Source organism: Trachymyrmex cornetzi, unplaced genomic scaffold, assembly GCF_001594075.2.
Source record: "Trachymyrmex cornetzi isolate Tcor2-1 unplaced genomic scaffold, Tcor1.1 scaffold392, whole genome shotgun sequence".
NCBI classification, from domain to species: domain Eukaryota; kingdom Metazoa; phylum Arthropoda; class Insecta; order Hymenoptera; family Formicidae; genus Trachymyrmex; species Trachymyrmex cornetzi.
In genome coordinates, this window is record NW_017298663.1 from 530,787 (window position 1) to 541,686 (window position 10,900).

Sequence of the window (10,900 nt, forward strand, 5' to 3'; positions counted from 1 at the left end):
GCCCCTCATCACCCTCCGAGCTTACGAATTAAAATCCTCCTACCTACCCTATTTACTTAATTTATCGATAAAACGAGTCATATGTATAAATTAAGCAATAGATGTTTGAAAGTATCGTATATTTATTTTGGTGGAATTTTCGTAGATGTACCTACGACAGTACATACACATACTCACGTACACACGACATATGTTAACATCTAAATGTGAAAATAAAATAAAAATTACATAATGAACAGGAGTTGAACTGAATAGAGGTATGTAGTAATACAAGGATATATATCGACATAAATTTTTTTGCATTGATATTATTAATGATATAACACACATCTGCGCATACAATGTACGTGTACTAACTTACAATTAAACAATTACCACGTGATGATAAAAACTTACGCAATGAGAGAATTATCGTGACTTAATGTATCTCAATATATTAATATATACATCATATGAAATATATATATATATAATGTCGTTGTCAAAATTATACAATATTACAATGTAGCCAAGACACATGTGAGTCTTTGTGCTTCGTTTTTTCGAGTCCTATAGAATAACGAGCTCTTTTCATCAAGCATAGAGAAACGTTTTGCCTTCGACTACATTCTTTGGGACGTTCTAAAATTGAATTAGACGCTGTCACAGAAATTACTTTAATACTTCACTCACCGATTGTACATGAATATATGCACGCACGCACGCACGCACATACAAGGTCTCACAACCACCGTACAATACTTTTATAACGTATTCTAGAGGTAAAATAGAGTAAAAAATCTTAATATGAAAATGTCGAGCTACAATAGTTTTTGAATTATAATTAATCAAAGATAATTTGTAATATATATATATATATATAAATAAATGAAGTATACGTATATACACAGGGTGTTCGGAAAGTGCCGGGACACCTAAATATCATGGAAAGTATAAGTATTACAGAAAAGTGATCTTGATCTGACTTTGGCGACGCCACTCAAAGTCAAATGGATATGATCAGTAAATAGATCTTTTTGAACCTTATATAACTTTTGTCTGAAACACTTTTGTGTAAAACTTATATTTTCCGAGCTATTTAGGTGTCCCGACCATTTTGGGACACCCTGTATATATACGTTACAACATTTTCGTATTAGGCTTTTTATTCTAGAAGACGCTGTAAAAGTGTTATACGGCGATTGTAAGACACCTTGTATACACACACACTCCCATACATATACACACACTCACATACACGTACATACATATAAGTTGTCCTATTTTAATTTCCCGAGACAAATATCTCAAAAAATATAGAAGATACAGAATAATGTTTCAGATGAAAGTGGAATAATTTCGAGGGGAATGTACTTTAGTTACATTATTTTTTCTAGTTGTAAACATAAAAAAATGTAAGAGCCATCTCCACTTTTTTAAATGGTATGATTTTTTAAAAATATAATATGATTCTTCTAATTATTCTATACGTTAAAGTATTAAGATAGAAGTATCAAAAAATCAATAGTTTAGATTTTTATACTTTATGCTGACACATATTAATATAAAATATTAAATATCTCGTAATCTGTTAATTTTTTTATAATCGTATCTTAATACTTTTATGAACACAATATACATATAATGAATCAATTGTGATAATGGTTTATTTTAAAAAGTTTTCATTTCGTCTACATATTTCTTTTAAGCTATTATGTTTCCTTTACTAATTGATTCATCTCATTGTATTCATTTTTACTAATTGATTCATCTCATTGTATTCATAAAAGTATTAAGATACGATTATAAAAAAGTTATTAATTTACGAGATATTTGATATATTATGTCAATAAGTGCCAGCGTAAAATATAAAATATCTCGTAAACTATTTATTTTTTGACATCTCGACCTTAATACTTTTATTTACAGAATAACACAGGCCGACAAAATTTAGGGGGGGGGGGGGGGAAAAAAAACTTGTGCTTTGAACTTCGAAAGATGTTTCTGTAGGATTTTAATGCGCTGAAAGCGACTACGTTGTCCGTTTTTTTATAAGAATCATTTTTATAAGAAACATTTTTATAAGAATCGAAAAAATATTTTTAGTATTGTTGGAACATTTCTAAGTTAAATGCCGCAAAACAGACCTCGATATAATTTTTTGTTTAGCTGGAAAAAATTAATAAAGAAAATACTTCCGGAAAAAACTGTTTTTGCGATTATTTAAAAAATGGAGGGTAATGGAAAAAAACGAACAACGTAGTCGCTTTCAGCGCATCAAAATCCTACGAAAACATCTTTCGAAGTACGAAACACAAGACTCCCCCCCCCTTCCCTTAAATTTTGTCGGTCTGTGTAATTAGAAGAATTATATTATATTAAAAAATCATATAACCTTCATATCTTTTGGCACCTCTACTCAATCTAAAAAAAGAAACAACGTGACCAAAATACATCCCCCTCAAAATCATTCCACTTTCATCTTAGGGTCTCTTTCACCAACCTCGGTTAAGTTAACCGACATGGGGCTCATTTAGGCTCAGCCTTACAACTCATGGTTAACTTTTAACCGAAGTTTAATATATTTTAAGTTAAATCTCGGTTAAGAGTTGTGGAACCCTGAAAGATTTTTTTGATATCTATATTTTTCGAGATATTTGGGGAAATTAAAATGGGAAACCCTGTGTGTGTATATACATATCTTTCTTTTCTCTCTCTTACATGAAGTTATTAAAGGCTGGCGCGAAGTAAACTTCATGACTTAGATTCTCGTATGCCGAATTAATAGCGACAAATATCGTAATATTCGAAATCTTGTAATATTCGATTACTATATAGGCATTTATATATTAATAACGATACTTTTAACGATGCTGTATTATTGTGTGCTTTAATCGAATAACTTTTACAACTTGAACTTTTCAATTTATTTTTATTATCATTCGTACATTTATAATTGTAACTCAAAAAAGCCGTGCAACACCCTCGGATCACGTTTAATCATGTGCGAATAGTCGATTATTATGATCAAGAGAAAGGAAAATAAAAATAAAAAATATGAAAAAATAAAATAAGTCTTTTTATAAATTTTTCTAAACAATTTGAAAAATTCTGAGAGATATGTGAAATTTCAAAGTTACACTCACAATCGAAAATAATCTGTCTACATATAATAACATTCATGATAATTTCTCTTTTTCGTTCGAGTATATTCTTTAATATCTGTATACCCGATATTATTGTCAATCTGATAACTTGTGTCTACATTTCGCTTCTATACGTGATTATGCTAATGCATAATAATGTAAACTTGCACAATGTCATTTATTATGAGATACAAAACTTTTTCATATAATTTAACGGTAATATCAATAAAAAAAAGAGATAGTATTATTCATTAAAGGTTAAACATTTTCCGATTTCCCCTGTTTACTTAATTCGAGAGCGAGAGCTAGTTCGGCGTCTTCCTTCTCTTTACGCCTGAGCCTCTCTTCTTCTGCTTTTATACTCTGCTTTTCTGCCCACGCCAGTTGCTCCTCCTCCGATAAATTAGTTATGTTATTACCGCTCCACGTCTTTCCGAAATTGTTCGTAAATTTGTCATCGTTATAAGTGATATTAGACTTTGAAATGCGCATTATATTTAACTCGTGCCTCGCGATGGTCTTTGCGTCTTTAGTTGAAAATGCTTCGTCAAGATTGATTGTTCTTGACTTGACATTAGCAAACGCTTGGGAAAAATCAATATCTTGAACGTTCTTGTTATCAATGGAAAACGCTTTTCCAAAATCGACGTCGAACTTGCTTGCGCTACTCGTATCGCTTACATTGTTCTTCTCGGTTTTTGTTTTAGCGAGCGGAAAGGTATTAGAGAAATTATTATCGAAAATTTTAGCCGGAGTGTTCTTACTCGAGAACGCAGAAATCGATTCAAAACCAAAAGGATCTGTTTTATTCGTCCCCCTGTTTTCGTTTGCGTTCAAGTCCTCTGTCATCTCATCGGCGAATGGATCCGTTATATTGAAAGGGTCTTCATAACGGTAGTCTCGAAAAGGATCCTCCGTAAAGTCCGACAGCTTTGGTTGTGCCATTGTTACGTGGATTTTACTCGTTGCTCTTGGTGGAGTCGATTGATTAGCCGTCGGTTCTGGCTGAAGCAGGTTTTTGTCACTGGTCAATTGTTTTACTGAAAAGGTAGAAGAAAATAACGCGGATACCGCCGACCGTCCTCCGGATGCTGATTGGTCCTAAATCGCTATTTTTTTTACTTACAAAACTGTCAAAAGTGCTGCAATTTTATAATATTCGAGCTTCGAGAAAAAACTGTGACAAAATGAGAAACCTATCATCTAAAGGGTTATAGGATTTTAAGAATTACAAAGATCTAAAAAAAGAATTTCAAAGATACATAAAAACATTTTTAAAAACATTTTCCCATTTGCCACTAATTGGAAGCTATCAAAATGTAGCTGATATAAATAATTTGAATATAGTTTAAGTAAAAAATTTGTTTTCTAACACCTTTTAATTTTTTCCTTAAGTTAAAAATTTAAATAAAAGTAAAAATAAAATTTTTCAAGAAAACGCAGTTCCCATATTTAAATATGACTAATTCCACGAAAAATAAAGTTTTTTAAAATTCCTTCTGAATAGAAAATAAAAAGTATAAAGTTAAAAAGTATTTTTTTAATTTCAAGATAATTTAGCAAAGCTAAGATCTTAGCTACTATGCAACGCGCGGATTGTAATGATTATTTAGAACGTCATTATGGTTTATTATTTCAATAATTTTGTTATATTAATTTTTGGATTTTAATCTTATTATTAAAAATGATTTTCCGAGAAAAAACGTTATTGGTCTATTTTTTTTAACAAAAATTTTATGTGATGTTGAAGAGTACTTTAGTCTTTAATTCACTACACTCCTATAACCCCTTAAAGCAGTTCGATTAGTATGTGTATGCGTGCGTACGTGCGCGCGCGTGTATAGACATACACATGAATGGACGCACGCATGCACATACGATTTATTTTTAAATACATTATGCCCCAAAAAACAAGAATCACACATTCTGTCTTCCAAAAATAGGTACTTTTTAAGAGTTTTTAACAACTTTATTTTAAGAGGCCGTAAGTCGTAAAGCCGTAACGAAATGATCAACCGCATTGAATATGAGAAAAATAATCGACTGTAATTCATGACATCAATGTCTTACGGTTTTACGGCTTATGACCTCTTAAAGTAGAGATGTGGAGTAGACTAACGATCTGACTGATTTTTTTATAAAGTAAATATTTGTAAATGTGAAAATTTTTTTACTAATTTTACAAAGTTTCATGGTATGAATTAAAAATTACATATAACAGCAGTTTATAGCTTTTAAAGGAGTGAATCTTTAATTCTTGAGTATTATATGATTTTTTTCACCGAGTTATTCAACATTAAAACAAAAAGCGTCTGTTTGAGAATAGAAGACGAATGAGATAATGTTTAGAATTTTTATATAATATATAGATATAATCTCTATATTAAAGGAATATGTTAAGTTGAATATGTCAATATCAATTGTTTAATTTTTAGCCTTATTTAAACGAAGTTTACAAATGAAAAGTTTCTTTATATCGAAACAAATGATAGTTGCACCTTCCTAAAAGAAAATTGAAACCTTCCTATTCGTTTTCATTTTAAAGAATCCCGAACGATAATCCGTTCGTCTCTTATGAGCAGTCAAAGTAAAAAAGACTTCACTATTGAATAAATTTCGTAAAAAAAAGTCGTACAACGCTCATAATAAATACGCAAATTAAAAATAAAGATTCATTCTTTCAAAAGCTATAAACTCCTTTGTGTACGAATTTTAATTGACGCTATAAAATTTATAAAGTTCGTAAAAAGTTCAGATTTGACGGGATGTCCATTTATAATCGTGTAGCTCTGTAAGAAATCATAAATTATTGACTTAAAATATGTTCTAGTAGATTTAAAACTCTAAATTCTTTTATATACGATATATATATATATTCGATACATTATATGAACAGATTTTTTTCTTGTTGATACTTTTCAATTGAATTATGTCTTAAGTTATCTTTTCCTTATAAAAATTGGGTGAAAATGGTTCTATTTAACATTCCATAGATGACTTAATCTATTTAACATTCCATAGATGATATTATTTAAAAAATCCATTTCTTAGAAAAATCTACAGAAGATGTAGGAATATTAAGCACGTGAAATGAAACAGAAAATAAGACAAGCTTATTCACTATCAAAGTACGAAGCTTTTGAAATGTACGAAAAATACTTCGTTTTATATTAAATTATTGTCTAAATAATCTGTTCGATCAGAAATCATAGATTTCAATCTTCAAAAGCAAGGTCGATCGTTTTTCATCTCCTCGCAATCGGCTCTCAACTTTTCGAAATCCTTTTTTCAGTTCAGAAGTGGCAAAAGTGTCAAGATCAAATCGATTTTTTAAAAATAGGATACTATTTTTGATGCCAGAATAATAGCTGGTGTTAAGAGCTTTTCAAAAACCCTGTAATAAAGTTACTTTTCATCAAGTATTTTTCGAGTTATTCATTTTTACATAAAAATTAATTTTTAGTACATAAATAAAAATAAGAGGAATAATTTCCAATGGCCTTGATCTTAACTGAATGTACCTAATTCAAGACATGATCCTAAACAACATTTAAGAAGTTTCAGTCATTGATCGAACACCTTGCGTAATGCCGGCGGTACTGTAACTTTCAAACAGTATAACTCGAAAAGTACTTAAGGAAAATACTTAATGGAACTTTTTTACAATGTTTTGAAAAGCTCTAGATTCTGATAATAAAAATAAGGTGTTCCATTTAAAAAAATTTGATCTGACGTTGGCGACGCTACCCAAGGTCAAATTGATAAGATCTATAAATAGATCTTTTTATACCTTATAACTTTTGTCTGAAACCACCTTTGTCTGAAAAAACCTTTTGTTTTCTTTCAAAAACGTCATCCTCCCGAGTAAATCCGGAGTTCCGATCTTTGTTGAACACCCTGGGTACATATATTCCTTATTGTTATTTTTTTCATTGCGTCTGAGACCTTGCTCTCTTGAAAATTATTTATTTTTAGAGAACAGAATATGTGATCTCTTAATTTTTTGTCGTAGTGTACATTTTAAAAATATATATACATACGTTTAGAAAACAACTAAAATTAACAATCATCAAATACATTCATGCACAACAATGCAAAATAAAATTGAAACGTCCTAGAAAGAAAGATAATGTATGAATTAATTTGCAGACGGTATGCTCCAGAGCAGCTCAACAGTAGGAAAACTTAAAAAATTGTGTAGCTTCTACCTAAATACGAAACAAAATTTAAAACACAATTAGTATATGTACATTGATATGTGTAACAAAAAAATTCAAAAATTGCATATTCTCCAATTAATTATAATCTTAGAAAATTAAGGATTGTAGCTGCATGTGAGTGCTGTATATACATATGCATGTATGTGTATAGAATAGACATCAAAATCATTTTATAAAATAATTTAACAAAAAATTTTAGATAAAAATTATTTGTTTTCATATAAAGGAAAAATTAGATAGCAATATATATATATATATATATATATATAATATAAATATATAAATATATCTAGGGTGTTATTGTTAAAGCTTTGAATTTTTTAAGTAAATTTTTTTCTTATTTTTCTTGCATATTTTTTTAAAATAATGATTGTGAAATGTTTAAAAAAAAATTCTTAAAAGCAAAACAAAATCTTTTCATGAAGAATTTTTTGAATTATGATTCATCAAAATTATAGCACCACTGACATTATCTAAATTTAAAATATATAAAGAAGTGCATAATTGGACTCTCTCTTTCTCCCTCCCTCCCTCCCCCCTTCTCTTCCTCCCATCCCCCTCTCTCTGTTTCAAATGCATCTTTGTTGTATATTATTTAGATATATGAAATGTTGATCTTTCTTTTCCTAAATATTTTTGCCTACACATAAAGGATCAACAAACTGCGGTCAATTGTTCTTTTATAATTTCAGAATAGGCTTATTAAATTCTATTTTTCATATTTTCTTTCATTGTAAGAGTAGTTGACCTAATACGATTTTTAACGTGTATCTCTATAAACAATAATCTATCGATAGCAAATTTGATATACAGGACGTCTGATGTTAGATAGAAATATCGCTTATAAGGAGTGGACTCAATTAGGTCGGACAGTCTTATACATCATTTTGCAATTTTCGCAGTAATTAACGAGAATTAATTACTAAATTAATTATACTGACACAAGCTATGTAACAATTTCTAGATCATCTTATCTTATAATCCATTTATTCTTTGATAAATAAATTTTGGGATTCTGTCTTAACCATAAATCATGACTTTTGTCAAACGTTCTGAATTTCCATCGTAAGCAGCAGGAATTAGACGCAGCATTGTTGGGCTGTTGAACATCTGTAGAACTTTATTTGAGAACAAGATTGTTAAAACAATTTTTTATTTATGCGAGACGTCACACATTTACACACTTCTTGTAAATTTTTTCACTTACTGACGATAAATGTGAATCAAAACGTTTAGGATTTTAATTTTATAACTTGAGTTTTTCAATAGATAAATTTTAATGTTATGCACATACATCTGGCTCATTTTGCGCTGTTACTGATACTTATTTAAATTTTTTAATTTTTCTCTGAGCCTTTAGATACTTTAGTTAATTTTAATTCGTTGAACAAACGCGTATTCACTCAGCCTCGTAATCTGCCAACGTCGTAGATTGCTAAACGCACGGGGAATTATTTATTACAAATTGCAATGGCAACACAAAAGCGGCCAAAAAAGGAAAATCTTCCCGCGTTGGGCGGTCGTATCTCGCCGCGTGTTTGTATTTAGAGGTAGATCGGGTAAATATGCGCTCATTCAATGATCTTTAATAATTAATTAATTTCTTGTTAACTATTGTTAAAATTGGAAGATGGTATTTTCCACTGAATTCAGTCCGTTTTCCCTGTCCATAAGCAGTATTCCACCTAATGTCAGATACCCTGTATGTACAGATTCTTTACTTTTCTTTATTAATCATTTATTTAAAAAAAAGATTATTTTTTAATTCATTTTTCAATAAAAAGCTTTAATATTATGAGATAAAGCACCATCATGTGTGTGTTGCATCTATATTTAAATAACGCTCTTTACATGAATGTAGGAAAATATTTACGTAAAAATGAAAATAAGGGTAACAATTTCCGTGATCTTAAACTCAATATATGTTGCCGAAGTCATGATCCTGAGAACAATATTCAAGAGTAATAAAAAATCTTGATGTCTCTCAGCTACAAAAATATTTAATAGAAAGTAGGCATTTCCATTAAAAATTTTAAATTTTTTATTTTCATAGATCCTCCACATTTGCGCTCAAAATTAAAAATGTTGATGCATTTGTTGAACTCCTACAACTCTTGAGACATTTTTTCCTCAAATATCTTATTTTCGAGCTATTTCATCAGTCCGATACTTTTCAGTCACCCTGTATGATATAACAAACATTTTTTCACATATAAGAGTGTAAAGGAATGAATCTTTGAAAATAATTATTTTTTTTAATGTTACTGACATAATTAAATAGAAGTATTTTTATTATAAAATACTTAAATATAAAACATTTTTTGGTACTTCGAATAGTTTTTGAGATACAAATAATGAAAAACATTTAAAATCGTTCTACATCTTTTTTATCTCTTAACATTATTTTTGGACCATATAACTAATAATTTCTAACTTTATGTATTTATTTCCTAGATACATATGTACCTATATAAAGTTTCATTAAAATCGAGATTTGGCACTTCGCGAGATTCCCTTATAACTGACTATTGGTAATCGAACACCGAAAAGAATAATAAATGCTAGACACACATTGAAAGATAGATTCAATGGGCAGTGCACTATTCCATATAACACTAAATATATATTAATTATCTGTACTTTTGTATTACAGTAGAGTCTCTCTAAATTTGACCTCATGAGGCGATAAGAGTAGAATGCCAAAATTATAGAGGGTGCTTTCCATTTGATGACATAAGTCGACACAAGCGTCGTTCTATCCTTGTTGACTTTTAGAGAGTGACAAAGATAGAACGACACTTGTGTCGACTTGTATCATCAAATGGAAGGCACACCCAGAGTACCCTCTCTACAGCACGAGTCTACCAATCATCACGTACGTACTTGCGTGAACGCAGTTAAGCTATGACATTTTTTTCGTTGTACAACCAAAAGCAATCACGGCTAAGGCTATCTTCGTCTTCTGATCCCTGAAGACGAAGATAGCCTTAGTTGTAGCTTCTGATTGGATAACGAAAAAACGCCCCTAGTTATCAGGGCTGCCGCACACAAAATTCCGTAACAGTATGCATAAGACGTAAACTTAAGCCGATGAATCAATCAGGATACTGCTTTAGAATTACAATAAGAAACCTTTGTTTTGCAGCAAGGGCATTATGTAGTTATCCAACCAAAAGATGAGCCAAAGTCATTGAACAAAATGGTACATTTGCTTCAATAAAGTATTTTTTGAATAAAATATTACATCCTGAACTTACATTAGAAGATTTTAAACAACTTTCAAACAACCTAATATAAAAACACTTACACAATGTAGTATTAAAATAGAACAAAATGCCTCTTTTGTATGTTTCATAGAGAAAGAGTTATTTTTAAATTGCTATATCTCGAAAACGACAAATCATACCGAAATGAAACAAAATGCATTTTAAAAAACTAAAAATTAATATTTTTTGCGTAGCGTTAATGAAATTTAAAAAAAATTGCTGTCGGTATTATATATATATATGTACATACACACACATACATATATACATATACATATACATATATATA

General features: G+C 29.8%; 1 protein-coding gene across 4 annotated transcripts in view; it reads right to left on the minus strand.

Moving 5' to 3' along the window:
• Nucleotides 1-1,942: 1,942 nt before the first annotated feature.
• Nucleotides 1,943-10,900, minus strand: part of Eps-15 (Epidermal growth factor receptor pathway substrate 15) — a 26,447-nt gene continuing 17,489 nt past the window's right edge. For 2 of the 4 annotated variants that reach the window (XM_018512014.1, XM_018512013.1), the window contains one exon: nt 1,943-4,130. In XM_018512014.1, coding sequence (XP_018367516.1) covers nt 3,384-4,130 — 747 coding nt within the window. In that variant the 3' untranslated portion in view covers nt 1,943-3,383. Of the gene's footprint in view, nt 4,166-10,900 lie in introns of all 4 variants that reach the window. The other 2 variants (XM_018512015.1, XM_018512016.1) reach the window with 2 other exon arrangements.